This window comes from Ischnura elegans (genome assembly GCF_921293095.1).
Source record: "Ischnura elegans chromosome 13 unlocalized genomic scaffold, ioIscEleg1.1 SUPER_13_unloc_4, whole genome shotgun sequence".
NCBI classification, from domain to species: Eukaryota; Metazoa; Arthropoda; class Insecta; order Odonata; family Coenagrionidae; genus Ischnura; species Ischnura elegans.
The window spans coordinates 6,801,931-6,822,196 of record NW_025791660.1 but is presented as its reverse complement, the minus strand read 5'-3'; the positions used below and the strand labels follow the sequence as shown (position 1 = coordinate 6,822,196).

Genomic DNA, 20,266 nt, shown 5'->3' with positions numbered 1-20,266 from the left:
AGTGTGGGATTACATTGCTAAGCCAAAATAGTACGTTGCTTCCTAAGATTTCTAGCGTAAGTTAAATCTAAACTGAAATATTATCAAAAATTCAAATATCCCTACAGATTAACTAAGAAAAGACTGATTAAATTATGTGTCCACAAAATTATAACAACATGTACCTCAAAATTTGATTGCCAACCTAATTAAAAAAGTGCCATGTACCTAACATGAAATCAACGAAAATGACTGCGTGTAAACACTGTAATGATTGCACGAAACAAGACTGTGTATGTTAACCCAACAAAAACATATGAGGCTCTATGAAAATAAATGAATTTAAACAGAATATTCCTCTCTACGACCGGCACCACCACAATCTCCGAAGTATGTCAGGCCACACTCATCTCTGAAACAAAAAATATAAATTAATGGAGGCCTCCATGAAAAAATTATGCAATCACAACCAAAATTCAAAGTTATCATTAGGTAAATATTCATAGTGAGATAAAGTATTACCCCCATTTAAAAAAAATGCAATGGCAATAATTATAACCATATTTTATTTTATAAGTGAAAAATATCGGAAGACTTTCACTACTGTTTGGAGTTTACTTGTGCATCACTAGATTGATAAATAATGGATTTGAATATAGAAAATCTTCAACTTCCTTGCATTATATTAACTTTAAACTTCAAAAGATTAGATTAGAGTTTGATGGTTTTGAATAGTCACCATCTTAAACTTATGAAATCTATGAGCATATTACAGGTAAAAAATATACTATCTTTTCAAAAGAAATCTTCAATTCTGAATATGGACAGGTAGAATTTTCAACTAAAATTAATTGCTATTAAATACATATGTTAAAATTACAACACCTCTCTATCATTACATCAAAATACTCATCAAGAACACTTGGGAGGGACAATTTTCTTTCATTTCACCTCTACATGTGAAACTTATCTCCAATGATAGTCCCACTTTCGGGAAATCTTGGAAAATTAAATTACGAACAAATCTTTGAATTATTCAAAACTCTTTGGATATTTAAATTTATTAATTACTGATTTGTTTGCTTACAAAGCTTCATTTAATGATTTGAATGCTTTAATGAAGACCATGATGTAATGAAAAAAGCGTGAGAAATAGATGTAAGACCCACCTTTGCCTTGGATAGCAGAGTTCCCATCACATTGTTAGAATAGGGAGAGAGGGGGAGAGGGGCATTCTGCTGCAGTCTAGCTCTTCCTTCTGTGGATCCATCAAAAGCCATAATACAAGGGACAGCAGCAGTGAGGTAATTAATCCTCGCCAACCAGGTACTCTGTTTCAATGCAAAACTGATCCATTCATCCAATCTCTCTCCCCTCTTTTTCCTCTTCTCCAACTCCTCTAGAGCCCTTATCCACTCACGTTCACATTCCACATCTCCCTCGCTATAAGGCCTCCCCTCATTTCCAAAAACTAGTTTCAGAGATAATTGCGAGAGGGCCCAAGCTAACCTTGAGCATACTTCTTTCTCACTATTACCAGAACAATCCTTTGCACCCAAATATACAGTCTCTCTCTCAAAATCACAAAATGAATACCACTCAGTCCCATTCATCTGAGCCCCATCCAAACTCACAACCTTCTCCTTCATCCTTCCAATGTGATCAGATTTAAGGTCCACCATCACTCTCACCCAATCATCCCCACTTAAAAACTTAATAATGCAAGCAGTACATTCATCTCCATCATACAGTCTCTCATACAATCTACGCATTCCATCAGCTCCACTTCCATACATTATCCGTGTCTTTCGCATCATGGCATCCACACACTCCCACCTTGCTCTTGATGGATCGGATGCAGGTTGACTTAAACATGACTCCCCACAAAGCCCACGCTTGATTAATGTCACATCCTCCGCTGTTGACGTCACCGCCTCTTCCAGACAACACAACAGTGTGTCACGTCCACACGCCAGTGATTTGAATTCCTCCAAGGATGAGCTTAGCCGTCGCACAAGAGATTTCATCTCTCGCCTCAATGAGTCCACAGAGGACTTGAGAGACGCAATATCACATTGTGGGCTAGCCATGGGTGTTACATGATCAGTGCTCCTACTCGAAGATGCTTTCAGACGATGCAAAATAACTTGGTCTCTCCTGTGAACCAACGTCACCAAATTCAGAACTTTTAAGCATTCCACGTCTTCAGGGAACTGCCTCACCATCTCCTCAGCTGAAGACAATGCATTCTGTTGACTGTCATCTGTTATGTCTGTGTCAGCCCCTCTCGCCAGTAACTCCTCCACCCAGTCAGTTTTTCCAAGTCCCACACCAACCTGCAAGAGTGTTCTTTGCCGCGCGTGCCGTACATCCACATCTTGCAAGGTGTCTAGTAGCTCTTTATGCTGAAGCAATGATCCAGTCACCAATCCAGCAAGAATCCTCTCCTCAACAAATTTCTCAGCGCCACTAGCAGAAATGTTGCTTGCCATTATTTCGAAAGAATGAAATAATTACTTTAAAAATATTGGATTCAGCAGACAGGGAGTTTCCAATGGGAACCAGGCGTGGTGACGTTGGTCAGCGAGGAATATCACACGATCTCAGCATTGGTGCGATAGGATGAAATATTGACTGCAAAGAAACAGAATGGATATGAAATTATTACCTTAAAAGACGTCAAAAACAGCGTGTGAACGTAACAACTAGCACAAGCGTGGCTAGAGAAAAAATATCTCGCTTACTACGCAACGCAAATTATAAGTAAAATGCTTTGGAATGGAATTTTTGAAATGCATTCACTCACAACCATCGTTATAAAGAGGAAATAACAATTCCGCTGGACACCAAAATAGATATAGCTATGCTAAAAATGTCGGGACAGTATTCTACCAAGCAGGAGCACCGATCATTTATTACGGAACCTATATTAATGAGGGAAGTGAGAGTAGAATGAAATAAGAGATGATATGCACAAAAATCTATGATGTGTAATGATTCAGACCCCATTACGAAGTGCATTTTACTCGGCGCATTTATTCTCTACCATTTTACCCGCTCCATTCCAAAGAACTTTCCCAAACCCCCCCCCCCCCCAGACCACGGCCCGTGGAGGAAAGCGTGAATGAGTAAGTGGGGGTGAATGTGGTTACGCTGATTATGAAAGGTTGAGAGTGTGTGTGTGTGGGAGGAGGGGAACTTGGGTTTTTCCCATGAATGGTGTTCCTCCTCCCTTTTCCTTGTGTGTTACCCCACCCCAAGTTGGGGGATAATAAAAAGGTGGTGCACGTAGAAGAAGTAGATAATTTTGAATTGAATGTCGGGCGGAGCCCATGCCCGAATTTTGGGTGCCACACACGGCAGAGAAGACGAGGGGCCTAACAGATCACGAGACTGATTGGTCTGAAATAAGAGACCCCCCCCCTGTTCGAAGGAGCAAGGACCAGCTGAAGAGGACGCATTACCTCCGTTCCGGATGCAGCTTCCTCCAACAAGGGGGAAAGGAGTGCAGTAAATGGAATGAGAGTTTGTTGGATCCAACCTGGTCTAATATCATACAACGATAAAGTAAGATCGCAACTATCCCCCCCCCCAAAAGCCCCCTCTTGTCTCCTGGGAAGTGTTAGGACAGTCACAAAACGCACTCGCTAGTCAGTGAAAGGGAAATTAATCATCAAAGTAAAATTAACATTCGTTGGGATGGACTTTCATTTACCTACCCCGTCAAGAAATAAATTGAAAGTATCATTATTTACGTGTTCACAACCGAACTATATTTTGTTGTTATCATTTTCTATTCCGATTTTCATCTTGAAAATCAAGTTATATTGTTGTGTTTTTTTTAATCACGGATGTTTTATAAATTGCTCTCGCCAATTCATACTTCACTAGTGTATAAGTGGGTTTCTTTTGTTTTGTCATATGCAACCTTATTGTTTGAATTATATTTTGTTTCGCTGAAAGTGTTGAGTAAGTGTTTTGTTTTAATTCCTTCACGGGTCATCTTAAGGAAAAATATCCCTTGCCATTCCTTTCGCCCCATTCGTTTTTCTTTCAGTGAATGCGTTGTGGAAGAGTGCATAAGTGCCCGAACGTCACCCATCAGGTTGAATCGGGAATATTCTATTTTCGCAAAGGGTTTCAGAGCTACGCAAGCGTATTCCTGTCAACTCTCTAAGCAGCTTTTAAGATGTGAATAAGCTCTCAACAAATGTATTTGTATCTGGTGGTAATTTACACTCATCCACAAGTCCTAAAACTACATCTCCTTCTGGAACTAGATCCGTTCACTCAAGGTTGGTGTCAGCTCGTCTACGGCTCAGCATGGTAAAGGTAGCCATTCGATTCGGCAATGCACCATAATTTAAACCCAAATGTTACTGGTTTCCCTTTAATACATTGCCTGCAAACTTATCTACCATAGTTGAGGTTTATTTAGTCATCCACCGCAAAGTATTTTACAGCTCTGAAACTTTTGAAAGTCCTGTTGAGAATCTCAAACATAGGTCGCACTTTATGTTGTCTATACTTGCCATCATTCTTTCCATCATCTGCCAGGTGCTGAAACCTTAAACTTTCTTCAAACCTGTTCCTTGGCATTGACTGAGAAGCTATTTCGATGGTGCAATCTGGATATGAGCTCTAATAAATCCATTGACTCGGTAAAGGGTGATAACCTGAGAGTAGAAATATTCCAAGCGATTTATAAATCTCTTCGATTTGTGCATTAAAAGAATGTACTTACATTTTTACAATTTTTCTGAAAACTTGTCTTGAATTTTTGTGCTGACAACGTTCATGCTAGAGCTATTTCAGATATATTTCACCTATGGTCCATCACTAAGGTACGTCTTATCTTCTCAGTGGTAAATGGGAGCCCCTATGCTTTTTTCTTGACTTACATAGAAAGGAATGTGCAACAAAAGGAACTAAAAATCATTTACGAAAGAGACAGCTGAGAAGTTTTTAGAGTGCTGATTCCTCCTTGCGACATGTATACCCTTCAAAGACTTGAGCTTGAATACAAAGTACAATGTGTTGAGCAACGTAGCGTATTAGTTTTTTATCAATGCTAACCAAAGTTTTATTTCCTGCACTGATTTCTGGCATGTAGTCTGGATTGAATTGCCAGATGTAAGTTTATCAAGAAAGAAAGTAATCAATCCATTCTACCATCAGCGATACAGAATACAATTGATGCCAGGATAGGCAATTTGATATCACGAGCATCTCAAACCCTATGCTCCCAGAAATCCAACACTGATTCATTTTATGATCCCAATGAAAGTACTTAATCCAAATGGAAATATATAGCACAATTCTGAGAAAATATGTTTTGGCTGTATTTATCTAATTGTTCATTATTATACTTCATGAAGTGGAAAAGATATAAAATTATCTTTGAATTATCACAAAATTAGGTTTATAAAATAATTATTTATTTATTCAATCAATAAATAGAATGAAATAGCTTTAAGTTAAAAAATTGAATTTTTAGTGCCACAAGTGCCCAGATGTATCTTTAGATGCGCCAAAACTTTACTGATTACTTTTGTTATGAGATTGAAAGAAAAAGGAATGTCTTTAAAAGGATAATATTCCTCATGCATTTAAAATAAAACAGGGAAAAACTGGATTCAGAGAACTCACTGCTTAATAAGAACATTTAATTTTCACATGACCATAGCGTGGCGATGTTTGAGAGGCTCATGACCAGACATCTGTAAGTAAGCATAACTATTTCAACTATAGACTAAAATGATGTAAATAACTTGCATACCATTTGAAGGCTTTCTTCTGTTTTATTAAGTAAAGAAATTGCATAAACAACAAACCAAAGAGTATTTAGGAATTTTTTAGGTATTACGTATCTGAAGATACGTCTGGGCTTTAATGGGTTAATGTACAATTATTGTGCAAGATGATGACTTGATGAGCTGAAATGTGTCATACGCATTAAAATGTTGTGGAAAAGTGCTACCCTCTTGTATTCAAATAGAAAAAATGTTCCTGAGTAACAACTTAATAGCAGATGCCGGCATGGGTGGAAATACATCAAAAAAATTATAAATATTACTTTCTGGAGGTCAATTCAAATGTAATAATTTGTCTGTCAAATGAAACGCAGTATCCTTCCCCTAGGTGCCATTCATTTAAAGCATGCCTACAACAGGTTTTCCTCCTCACTTCCTTATCTCCTCTAATAAATGCAAATTACCTTAGTTCTCAATTGTCTTCCCAATTGTCAATTCCAAGGTAGGGCTCCCCTGGTAAGAAGGGCCTCAACCACCCCACACCGCCTCTTCACATCTTCCTTGTATACTCCTCCTGCCCGCTTCCTATATCCTGTTAATATGTATTGGAAATTTCTCATCACCAGTGTCTTAGGGTACATGGATAAAAACAAAATTGTCTCAAATGGATAACATTGTTGGATATTTCACTTATCTGATTTTTATGGCATAAATTGTATTTTAAATTCTTCTCGATAATGGCCCTACTCACGTGCAAGTTCTCATTCAGTTTCTTCAGTAAAAAAGAAGTCTACACAGATATTAGAGGCAGCCTCATATTCTATGTATTATATTGGACTACCACTTTCCTATCTTTAACTCGGTAGACATTGAACATTTTTCCCAGAAAATAAGAAAGGACCATTCTGTCATCAATTGAAGAGTAAAATTCATTAGTTGCACAATGCTCAGACTATACAGAACAGATGCAGATATTAGGGAGGGGTACAGGGTCACGGTCCCCCCCTGATTCTTTGAAGATAGACAAGATTTTAACCCTCATATGGATTTACAAAATTAGTTACTTCGTTAGATTTTCGGCGCCGCAGTGGCACCGCGTCATTTTTTGCAATTATCTTTCAAAGTTAGCCAGAATTTACAAGTTTTCAGATTGATAATGGTAAATACATCTATTATCTTTATTTCTTACCGTGTTTTGCTAGATTTAAGCCCTTATTGTTGAAGTTATAACAAAAAATCTTGAACGCTGCATTCTTTTCTATTTCTTGCCGTAATGCTCTTTATTTCAGTTCCCTTTGTTTGTTATTTTTGAGTGAAAGTTTTAATTTCGTGTGTTATTGTTGTTTGAAATATTTGTTTGATATGCAGAGCTCAACAAACTCCGCTTTTTAATGTTTTTATTGTTTATAATTTTATGTATCTAAATACTAAAAATTATGACGAATAAAATTCGTTTATGCCCATATGACATAATTTTGCTTCAATGCGTCCACCCATATGTTATATCTTTGCAGTGTGTATGAAGGATAAGTTATTGAATGTTAATAATGGAACAGCTGTAGGTTTAGTGAGAAGAGACGGGTGTTACTTTCGTGATTTTTACATGATTCTTGCGATCAAGACAAATCTTACGAATATTCTGGGAGCTTATGTCCTGCAATTAAAAAAATCAAGTCTAATGGGTTTTGAAATATAAATAATATGGGATGATAAGCGAAGTGTCAAAGAACCCAACGCTTCTTTGGAGTTGGAGCTAGAAAAGTAGGTACTCTTTTCCTACCACGGAGCCCTATTCCCCCACTGGGGTCGTGTAGCCCAAGGGAAAGGTTTCCTTAGATATGGACGGGTAAATGTTTTACGTGGGAGTGCATAGGGTTAGGTTTTACTCCTGGATTGGTGAGAAATCAAAAAAATAAATAAATTCTTAAAAGTATGTGTTATTGGTGGTAGGGGAGAAGGAGCAGCTGCCTTTTTTTTCGTCCAGCCCTGCATGAGAAACTGATGATAATATGCTCTGGGGTGAAAAAAATACCCTCACTTTGGAAGGACTTCCCTTACATTTTCTTTACATTTCCTTTCTTAGCGTTTCACTGACCCAAAAATTGAGACTGTCCATACCTTCCCACTAAGCTCCCTTATTCGTCATTCACCACCTACTTCCCCCTCCCACAAAACTTGATTGAACTTCTCTCCACCCTAATGACCCACCCGAGCTGGACCTTCTTGGAATGAAGGGAGTGCCACCGCGGGACGTTTTGACAAGGCTTTTGTTCCCTGTCCTTCATGCAGCTTTGGAAGGATAAAGAAAAAGCAGGCTTTTGCATCTAATTGCTTCCTTGCCCTCCCAACCTTTTTCGCGATAAGGATTTTCTACTACTACCTGTCCTAAGGATCTGGGTATTCCCCGATCCTTGGCTGTCGACACACTACCACCCCTTTACCTCAAAACAACCTCCTGGCATTCCTTTTCCTTCCTCCTCCTCACTCACCCCTTCACGTTGGTAACACCCCCAATGCATAAAACATCTATGCATTTCAGTACACAAAGAAACGAGAAATATATTCACAAATTTTCACCTCACGGTAAACTTTCTTTTCACCTACTCATAATGGAACGATTTTTACCATGTAAAGTCCAAACTCATGGTCAGGGAAGAGAAATTATTTTTTATCACACAATTAATTGGGTAGTTATCTTGATTTCACCCCAAATTGTAAACTGTCACGTCATCGGTAACTATATAAACGCCTGCAATTTTTTATAGACTATCGTAGCCGCAAAGGGATTTTCGAATGAATGGTGCAAGACATTTAACAATAACTGTGTGATGTGTTCTTCACGGTAGTCCACGGGAGTCCAAATGCATGCTGCATGCTGGTGATTGATCACCCCCTGCCAAACACCCTAGAGGTGGCTCGCAGGGTATTATGTAGATGTAGATGTAGTAGGTGAAACTTCTGAGGGCCGTATTTATAGTCGTTTCCATGGAAGACTTCCACAAGTCTTCCATCCGGATGGCTTCCTGACGACTTCTCGACATCGGTATTTATAAACCTCTTTTGGAAGACTTCCGACTGGGTGGCTTGTGGGTGTTATACATGGCAACGTTGCCAACGAAAGGATAGAGATTTGTTTTTCGCCGTTCCATTGTTTCTAGCTTAACCGCTGGAAATGGCCAAACAAATGTTGTTTATTTTCGGAAATAGAAAAGAATAGTTCGCCAGATGTGGGTGAAAACGGTTTGAGATCACAGGAAAATTGCAGGAAATATTAGAAAGAAGCAGTATCTCGAGGATAAATAAATCCGATTATCGTTTTGAGAAATAAATTCAACTGAATCAGCGAAGTTTCTTTCCATGACGAAAATCATTGTCCATAAAGGATAAATTGAAATAAAGGTAAGAGAAATGTGATTGATTGAGGTGAATAGATATGCAGCGAATATGTTATTGTTCGTTAAACATCGCGGAAATATTAGTAGGTATTATGTATTCGTCAATTTCGTTAGCATTTTACGGTATTGCTTTTATTACAGTGTCAACAAAAATTACCTACGTGGTTTCGCGTGCTGAAGAAAGCAACTGGCGAATAAACCCTGAGAGATAGTTAAGTAGTGAGGAATCGAAATGTCATTTGGAACCACGCTACTTGTTGATTTTATGTTCCAACGTGCCAATCTATTACAGGTAACACAATGGTCAGCTGCTTGTTTTTTTATTTATTATTTCTCTTAAGTAGTTCTTTCTTTGACATACGTTAATGTTAAGTGGTAGATTTAAATGCCAGTCAGTATAACTTGTAATCCTTCAAAACTCACGAATATTCTCGAGTCAAAATCTTCGTTTTAGTTAGATATATCTCAAAAAATTTTATGTCGATCAGGGCCCTTTCGCCTTTACTAGTGCCATTTCTATCGGAAAGTCGATATAACTGGCCTTCCCTGTTCTGTATGAAATTTTTTCCTTGCGAATAAATGACATTCATGAGAGAAAAAAGTTCATGATAGCATTAATAATAATCTGGAATGGAATGCCAATCATGAAGGTAAAGTAAATCAGCATTTTATCTACATCATTAATGTACTGAGCCTTCAGCTTGATGTGTAGTATTTGAAAAGGACATTTATAAATGATAAAGATGCAATAACCGAATTAAGCAAGAAATTGAAGTTTTAAATAGTAAATGCAAGAGTAATGATAAATCAATCGAAATATGCAATTTTGGTTTAGGATTAATTGCTTGCTGCTTATTTTGTTAATATTCATCCATTTATGATATTTTCAGCCCGAAATGTTTAGGAAGAAAGGTCTAATTTAGGGAAGACAGAATACAAAATTACATGCTGACTATCTTAAATGAAGAAGAGAAACTTTTCACTGGGTGAAATGACAACCCAGAATTCTCATGAGCAAAAGCAAGTACATTGGAATCAGCACCAAGAGAAATTCGAGAAGAGTGAGGAGCTTGCTGAAGCACAAATTCATATTTCTGTTAGGAGAATTCTATACCTGATTTATTTTCTTATATCACATTTTTTTCCAATAAATTATTTAAATATTTGTGGTTGCCTATTCCATCAATTCGGAGGATATCTAATGTGAAATGAGGACACCAAATTTGGAAATCATTGGCATGATAATGGTGGTAAAATGTAAATATTTATGGGGGAGTGAAGTGGCTATTTTGCCAATATTATCATAATTATGCAAATTCTTCTGTGGCCCATATTCATCCTAATACAATGAATGAGATCCTATGTCAGATAATTAAAATTTCATTCAAAAGTAGACCCACGATGAACAAAGTTAATATATGTTTGCTTCTTTTAAAATTGTGGTGGCCCTTCGATAAATTGTATGATGTAACCTAATGGGCTGACGATACAGGTTTAGAGATATTTGCCTTTGGTAATGTGGTTAATAAGTTAAATTTTGTAGGAATTAGTGATGCAACCATTGATACTTAAGAATCTTAACTAGTCCACAACCTAGGGTCTATTGACTTGAATCATTCAAAGTGACGTTCAGAGTTTTAAAAACTAGTTTTAAAAATTGAGTGCCTTAGTAGTAAGCAAATTGAATTAGAAGTACTAGCAGAGATGGAGAAACCTGAATTTATCTGTGTAAGTGAAAATTGGATGAAAGAAAAAGCCATAACAATATCAGGCTATGTTATTGGTGATTCCTTTCGTTGGAAGGATCATCGTAATGGCATATTTATAGGTATAAAATGTTCAGCAGTGTTTAGTAACATGTCACATTTGGTGAAAAACCTAAATTCTGAACTGTTCTTTGAATGTGCTGCTGTAAAGTACACTATTGCCCATAGTGATTACATTTTTTATCAGTATGCATATTACCCTGCTTGCTGCTTTAACAGCTTCTTGGAAAATTTAGATAACCTGTTGTACAATTTAACTAATCAAATGTCAAGGCCAACTGTTGTACTTGGTGACTTCAACTGTAATTTATTGAAGGATGGGTAGGAGAAAAGACAGTTTTTGCAAATGTCACAGTCCTATCATATGAAACCATTTGTAAAAAATCCAACAAGAGTTACAGCTGACACAGAAACATGTCTGATCAATGTTTTTTCTGGTTATAATGAAGTCAATATTATTACTAAAGTATTTCAACCAGTATTATCAGATCATTCGGCTATAGTATCTATTTTCCATGTGCATGAGGAGCATCATCAGGCAAAAACACTAAGAAAATGTAGGTTCTTCAATAAGCATAGTTCGAATTATGTTTGGGTCCTGTTGAATCAAGAAGATTGAAAGGCATGTATAGTATCTTTAGATATCTTTAAATGATAGCTATAACAAATATTTATATAGATTTAAGTATTACTTTGATTTAGCTTTTCCGCTGCAGTCAGTGCAACCCAGAAGGGATAACACAAAAAATTGGGTTATTACTGAAATCTAAAATTATATAGATAGGGTGCTAAAAACCACGTATGTATATGCAAATTCAGACCAATAAAGATAATGGGTTGCAACAGCAGTATTCTCTCCTTAAGAAATATATTTAATATTTATTAAAAAACAATAAGGTAATATGTAATGACCAGAGGTTTCCGAATACCTCACACTATTCTAAAGTAGCTGGTGGGTCTCAATACCAACACCTTCATACTGCCTGACCAAGTTACTGATAATCAAGAGAAAACTACAAAAAACCCAGTTATTCTATCAAATGAATATAATTGCATGTTCTTGCACCTTTACAAGGCAGCCCAGTCCACCCAAATAAGAAATACTCAGGTAAACTATAAGATATGTAGCCCCACATACTTCAACTCTGCTTAGAGAGTGAACTGTGCTCCTATTTTACCAGGATAGGCAAGGAAACGTTTGCTGACCTAGGTGGAATAATGGGAAATACAATTACAGAATGTGGTTCCCTCATAATTAAGACCTTTACCCTCAGTCCCTGTAGGAAGGTCCGTATCCAGATTCCTTGAAGACATCCAAGGTTGTCCCAGTATGAAAGAATTAAGGTGACAGAAATCACCTGCAAAACCGCAGGCCAGTACATATATATAGTACCACAATTTGGCAAATTATTTGAGTGTATATTCTGCAAAAGGCTCATTGACCAACTTTATAGACAAAACATATTATCACTTCACCAATGCGGTTTTCGGCATGGAAAATCAACAGGGTTGGCTTTAATTAATGCCATTGACAATGTTATACCGGAGATGAATAGTGAAAATAAGGTAATGGGAATATTTTTTTGATTTATGCAAAGCCTTCGATGCTGTGGTTCATGTCATATTACTTAATAATGTGAATCAATAAGTACTATGGGTGTTCAATTAAATTGGCTTAAAACATATCTTCATGAAAGAAAACAGAGTAGCCTACTGGAAAATGGGACTATCTATTTCTCCTCTATGTTAGAGGATAAAAAAGTTTTACCATAGGGGTCTGTGTTGGGTCCTTTGCTTTTTTTTAAATATTTATCAATGACTTACCCAATAAAATTGTAACTTCCAACATAAAGTTTATTATGTATGCAGATATTGTAACCATTTCATAAAAAAGTAAAATTGTAAGCATGATAATTGATGCCTGTAAAAATATAATGCACACAAACATGGTGTGATGACAATGAACTAAAGTTAAATGATGATCAAACTAAGGTGACATTGTTTTCTGTTAAGCACAGGAGAGTGATCAAGGAGAATGATCTGCTGTGGTGCAAAAATTATAATTTGAATAATGTGGAATGTATAAAACTTCTTGAAATTTATTAATTAGTAATTTGAAGTGGGATGCACATAGAGCACACTTGTGTTAAAAAGTGAAACCAATATTTTACCAAATTTCAATACTAAAGCACATTGCAAGCCTGAAAACCCTATAATATTGCTTATTCTACTCTGGGATGTCATATGGTATCGTGATATGAGGATCTTCCTCACTACTTACTGATTTGTTCATCATATAAAAGAAGTTTGTGGGAAGTATGTGCACATGAAAGTATTGTGCTTATTGTTGCCCTTTCTTCAAAAGCCTTGAAATACTTACTGCAACTAGTATAAAAAGCATATTGCCAATTTTATTAGGAACAATAGCTTCTATTCGTATGAAACCAGGAGATGTAATTTTTGTCAAATTATCAAAGTTTACCCTGCAATCTATAAGGCCTGAGTTCATGAGTATGAAATTGTACAACAAATTACCTGCATCCATTAAAAATATAAGTAGTGTTAACCTTTTTAAAAAGACAGTTTCAGCATATTCACTAGGGGAGTGTTTTTGTAGGGTTAAAGAATATCTATACAGTGAATTGTAACATTTCCTTCATAAATATATTTTCTTTTGACGGGCCCTATACACTTGATATCATGTATAATGATGTATTATGTCCTCTGTGAAACTAATAATTATTATTATTAATGAAATACTACGGCATAATTCGTCATGTTAGATGAGTTTGTTAAGGAGTTTCCATTTATTCTGCCAGTCAGTCTGTCTGTAGTCTTGTCTTATTGCCTCTTAAATAACATTTCTATATTGTAACTAAAATTTTCTGAAACTGCACATAATAAAATAGATTAATTTCAAGCTGAAATATACTGATAGGATTGGCAATTCATTAATAACACGGTGGGAAGTATTTTTAAAATTGTAGACCTCAAACGAAACATATTTGCCACAGCTAGCAAGTATATTAATCAATTTCATAAAACCAATAAAAATCAAGTACTTACAAAGGAATATAAATTAAATTAATTGACGTTTACCGTTTGACGCCGGTGATGTTTTGGAAACTATCACTTTTGACCACGTTTATATTCAAGTTGACGGAACAAACGTAAATAGTAGACATTAGAAACAAGAAAACACTTTCGCCATGTATTTTAGCACCATTTATTATTAAATCTGTCAATAATTCATAACAGATAACACTCGCGATGTCGGGTAGTTCTTGCTATGCATTAATGCACCAAAGTCATGATACGTAGCACTATTTCAAACACGATTCCACCGAAATTTTCTGTTGAAAACTAGTACCGTTACATAAACTTGTGATCACAACTCGTACGAAAAAACTTCGGAAGGATTATGAGCATCAAGAAGGAAATAAACTTGCAATCCTGCGTAAAGACACGTAATTCCCTCTACACAACTAAAAAATTCTTCCGTCGACACTGCATCGTCCTGAAGAGTATCAAAAGAGTGTAAGCGGAGGTTTCTGGAATTGTTTGGTGACCGATTTCATTAACGGGAACATATCTGCATCCTAAAGAAAGAAACAGAATAATGTTTACACCGTGAAGAAAATACTATTAACATTTGAACTATATCGCAGGAATACTTAGGCATATGATATCATATGAATCATAATAATAGCTAATAAGGTATAAATAAGTATACATAACTTCAAGAGAGCACTACAGAAGCAACTGAGCCTGAAAAACATTACACAATAACACAAAGATTCTTCTTCATCTCAAACTAATGTAGTTCCTGCTTCCACCACTTCGCGATTATGTCGCAGGGCAAGCTTGAATCCTCACCCAGCTTTTTATGACAATGGGTGTATTCCAGAAGGTTACTATGCGTCTATAAATACCGATTTCGTACTTGGAAGACATGTGGAAGCGTTCTATCGATAGAAGGCTCCCAGAAGCGGACTATAAATACGGCCCTGAATCTCCTGGCAAGTTACAGTTGCTCATTCAGCAAGAAATATTCACAAAACGGTGAGGAAGCATTATTCTACAAATTTGGATAATGCATTGCGTTAAATTTTTCTTTGAATTGCTGCTTGGAGTAATTCTAAATAGAGTCACCCTAGGATTTACCCAAAGGTGACTATCACCACGGCAGGTACGTAGATGCGGAGCGGAGAAGGTGCCTAAGCAAAACTAAGTTGGAAGCCACGGAAAAAACAAGGAAGACTTGGCTAGCCATGACTTTATATGAATAATTCTTGCAAAAAGATGAAGTTTTGTCAATTAACATTATAACGAAGCAAACTTAATGATTCTTAGCTAAAAGAGGAAGCACAATTGGTATTGTAATATTTTCTTTTGTTAAATAATTTCACCTGGTTTATGAGTTTAAAAAATTAATAATATGCTTATAGATAGATTATAGCATTTCATATGAAACATAATTGCTTTGACATTAGCCTTGAGAGTGCAGACCCTGACGTAGCGACGAGGAAATTCCCGGCCCAATCAAAACTAAATCAGGCCCATGAAAAAACAACATCGACTAGCCATGAGTTTTTATGAATAATTCTTGTAAAAAGATGAAGTTTTGTCAATGAACATCATAACGAGGCTAATATTTTGATTCTTAGCTAAAATACAAAGCAAAATTGGTATGGTAATAATTTCCTTTTGTTTAACAATTTCATTTTGTTTATAATGTTTAGAAATCTAAATAATATTATTATAAGTATACTATAGCATTTCATACAAAACATAAATGCTTTGACATTAACATTGAGAGTGCAGTCAACGACGTAGCGACGAGGAAATACTGAGCGCCGCAGCTGTGCCGAAAATCCAACGACGTAACTTTTTCCATTAGAGGCCAATAAAATGTAACCTATCAACACTATGCTAACAAAATTTTATGCGTAGACGAAGAAAGCAGAAAAAGTAGACTACTGAAAATTTCAAAATGATTCATTGGAATGGAAAATTTTTACACCATTTTTAAAACCGCGAGCGCCGCTAAGGCGCAGAAAATCCATATGAGGCTTAAAAATATAGCCATATATATTAAACTGAAATGGGTAATTAATTGAAAAAATTTGAACATATTTCGTTTATTCCTTTCCTTGATGCATTTCCCAGGAGTGGCGTGTGGTCTCACACACCAATAATCGAATTCAGTCCGATATTTACAGAAATAAATAATAAAAGCATTAGTTTTCGAGACTGTGATATCTGTAGCATAAAAAATATGAAGATAACAGGAAATATTGGCACACACAATAGTCACTATGAAAGCATTCATAATTAAAAAAACTCAGTGGTCTCTCAGACCACACGCCAAAGGTTATGGGTCAAAACTCCATCTTAAACAAAAGCAAACAATAACCAGCTCATTAGAACCGACAAATGCTGGCCTCTGACACTGTCTCAAGTGACCAAAAGCTATTTTGTACATACCAACATTGCGATATGACTATTTCTTGATGAATAGGAAAATGGAGATTTCGTTTTAATTAGTTTCGGAAAAGCTTTCAGAAAGTATGTAAACTTGGGAATAAGAACAAACTATACCATGGGAAATTTTTTTATGAATGTAACACAACAAATCACCCTCTACCTAGTCGATGGCTTTATTTGAACTCATCTCCAGATTGCGCCATCGGAGTAGGGTCTCAGTGAATGAAAAGGAATAGGATTGAAGAAATTTTAAGGTCAACATTATATAAATTGAAGCATCTGGCAGATAGTGGGAAGAATGATGGCAATGTTAGGCTTTATAAAGTGCAACCATTTTTGAGATTTTGAACAAGACTTTCGACATGCTTAGTGCAGAAGAATACTGTTTGGTAGACTAATCAATCAACCCCTACTATGGTATACATGGCTGCAAGCAATGTATTAGAGGGAAACCAGTAACAATTGGGTTTAAATTATGGTGCAATGCCGAATCAAGTGGCTACTTTTATCATGCTGAGCCGTATGCTGGAGATAACACCAAGCTTGAGAGAACAGATCTTGGTCCAGGAAGAGATGTAGTTTTAGGACTAGTAGATGAGATTAAATTACCACCAGACACAAAAATATTAGTTGACAACTTATTCACATCAAAAAAGCTGCTAAAAGAGTTGACAGAAAGAAGCTTGCGTGGCAATGGAACCCTTTGTGAAAATAGAATCAAGAGTATAACCTTCCTGAAAAAAACTGCATTTCAAAAATCAAAACTCAGGTATGCTCAGGTTAAATCAAACAGTTTCCAACAAATTATAAGGTAGAACGATAATAACTCAGTTACCATGATTACTAATTACATGCATAATAAAATGAAAACAGATGCTCATTATTCCATCACCGAAAAGAAAAAAAATAATGTTACAATGCCAGTAGCGATCGCAGAGTTCTCACATGGGTGGAGTAGACCTATGCTATCAATTATTGGCAAATTAACGGACAACAATGAAGAATACAAAATGGAGTTCACCTATTTTACATGGGACTTGAATGTATCGATTGTACAGGGATACCTTCGGTACACAAAACTGAGATACATACTGCTGTAAAATTTCAAAATCCTAATGTCCATTGTTTATGTAAAAATACTTTATAGCATAATACTATTATACGTAATGCTCAAAATGATATTATATTATGTATAAAATTTCAAGTATAAAAAACCAGTTGAAGACTTAAGCAATGAATTATTTAGCGGAAACGTGCATGAATCAAATTACATGATAATGTACATTGTTGATCCCTCAAGGGCCAATATGTATCTTAAGATACATATAGGATTGAGCAATGCAAATGTTAGAGATTAAAAAAAAACAAAAAAAATTTTTCCTTCATCAGATATGATGGCTAATCATAATTTAAGCAAGGAAAGTAAAATATTTAGAAAAAAATCTTCTGGGCATTCATGGATAACTAAGGTTTCTTGAGGTGTACCCCATGGATAAATATTGGACCACATTCTTTCTGTCATATATATTACTGACCAGTAAAGTACAGGGGGCTATACCATTCCTTTATGTAGACCGTACTAGCAAAACGAATGACTAATAAAATGCCACAATCGCTCCTGCCATGAGCCAGCAGGTAGTGACAGGAATAAAAGTGGACCACGAATCTGTAGCGTCTGAAGCGGGAGCACTCGGGAGCATGTACTGGACTACAATCTTACACAAGTTTATTACCACTCACGAGATGGTGATTTTCTAATGAAAATAATAAAATATTTAGTGCTTAAAATGTGAATAATCTTAATCTTTAGATTTTCTAAGCCATTTAGTCAGTGAATATGAACTTTTCAATAGTATGATTCACCTCAAGCGTTAGAAACACATTTTATATTCACACGGTTGCAACCCTGTATGCAAATGTCAGAGAGATTTTACTTTAAAACTTTAAGATCAAATGGTGCTATTTAAGGCTATAAAAAATTCCTAAACCCGAGGAAACACATACAAAACAATAATTCACTCACAACAATAAAAGTCGCAATTAAAACTTGCCCTTTAGACAACTTGATAATAATTACCGACATGCTCTACACGACAAACTACCACCTTAACCAGTTTCAAAACAAATACTACACATAGCCGGCAAGATCGACCGTAAAAAAAGCTTCAAGGCAAAATATTTCATCGTCACCGTTTTTGTTAACTTGTCCATCAAAATGATGACACAAACTTTCAAGACAAGCACAACTGAGACACCAATTGGGTGACACGACTTATTTAAAAACAAAAACGGCATAACATAAAATGGAATTAAGCAGTTTCATACACTGTTATTGCAGAAGACAGAATTATAAGAAATTGATCAAAATACTCACTTTGAGACTCAGGAGGTTCTGGAATGAAAGTTTTCCGACCGGAATCCTAGAAAGGAAATTGGACAGATGATGAATAACAAATTGGTAGCTGAATACTTTTTCGTCATTCAATGAAAAAATGCTACAGCTACAGAAACGTAATTTTAAGGCGAAAAAGCCATTGAAAGGGTTGAAATAAGGCCGTTACAACTTCAATACAACCAGGTCGAAATAATATTCATTCAATACATTAAATGGTACAATTAGCAAGTAACAAAATAGAAATAATGACATAGCTATGGTCTATAATGGGCATATTTTCATGTCGAGGGCCTGAGGAAATAGCAAAAAAATAATATATGCAGAAACTTGCTGACTACATCCCTATCTAAGTGAATAAAATAGTAACATTACCCGATTATCAGAGAATAGATGAAAAGACCAAAAGAAAAAAAATAGCCCAATCATAGCACATCCTACTATCTACCCACTCCACCTGGAATTTCATTGGTGACAACACATTTATCCCGGTACCAAATCAATATTTAACATATTACATTTACAAAATAATACTGACACAACACCGGCAAATATCGATAGAAATGGTAGATTTTCGTAGACACAATGATAACACGACAATACAGCAGCAATGGAAAAAGTTTAAATATGCCTAAGGCGTACACAGTATACTTTTATCGAATACTAATTTTCAACAGATCTTCACCATGTTATGGATTCAAAACTTATGTCCCATTCATAACAATATTACGGGCGGGAGAAAGCGCAGCGAATGCAATCGAATTAACACAATACACGCTACTTATCTTCATGTGGGAATGGCTCATAATTTTAAGTAAACTGCTATCCATATAATTACCAATACTATAAACCCAAATTTATCCGTTTTACTCTAAAGCACATGCTGAAAATCCGAAGATTACAAATGATGGACAAAGGACAGTCAACCGTGTGGTATAAATACCAATTGGTAGAACACTACAAAGTTACATTGAGACAACGAATATCAACTCGCCAACACGTAGTATACGTGACCTAAATCCAGAATGTATTCGAGGGCCGCATTGCAATCATAATATAACCTGTAGTGAGGCAAGCTTTAACAACGTAGTCACATATAAATGAAACACAAACTGCAAACAATAGCAAATAAGTAGGTTATGTGAGAGTAAACTTGTTAGAAATGAGTAGTACCGAGTCTGACAACACAAGTCACTACGCCTTGTTACATGGCTTTGATAATTAAAACTCACGAATGTGGGATCCAGATTACAAACACATATGATTAAGGGGCGATAAATGAACTCAAAAGCGACATAGAATGCAGAGATAACTAAAAATTACGTACCAGACCACTTTTACTTTCTCGTTACTGTTCTCTCAGCAGGAGACGAGCTATCATTGCACTCGTGGCAAAATACCCATAATACCACGCAAGACGAGACTCAAAGCACTCAAAGCATAGAGACGGCGTTACCATTATGATTGGAAACAATCGCAGTTAGCGCGGCAGTT

The 20,266-nt window shown here is 36.1% G+C and overlaps 2 protein-coding genes and 1 long non-coding RNA gene across 4 annotated transcripts in view; 1 reads left to right on the top strand and 2 right to left on the bottom strand.

Moving 5' to 3' along the window:
• Nucleotides 1-20,266, top strand: part of LOC124173201 — a 323,014-nt gene that overhangs the window by 283,282 nt on the left and 19,466 nt on the right. The window lies entirely within an intron of this gene.
• LOC124173306 lies at nucleotides 1,077-6,260 on the bottom strand. Its single transcript, XM_046552824.1, has 2 exons — nucleotides 6,197-6,260; nucleotides 1,077-2,613 (listed from the first exon to the last, which is right to left on the bottom strand). The coding sequence occupies exon 2, from the start codon at nucleotides 2,469-2,471 to the stop codon at nucleotides 1,077-1,079; it is 1,395 nt and encodes a 464-aa protein (XP_046408780.1). The 5' UTR covers nucleotides 2,472-2,613; nucleotides 6,197-6,260.
• LOC124173210 lies at nucleotides 6,254-20,199 on the bottom strand. Its single transcript, XR_006868453.1, has 3 exons — nucleotides 20,100-20,199; nucleotides 18,755-18,800; nucleotides 6,254-6,324 (listed from the first exon to the last, which is right to left on the bottom strand). It is a non-coding gene; the product is annotated as an uncharacterized LOC124173210 (long non-coding RNA).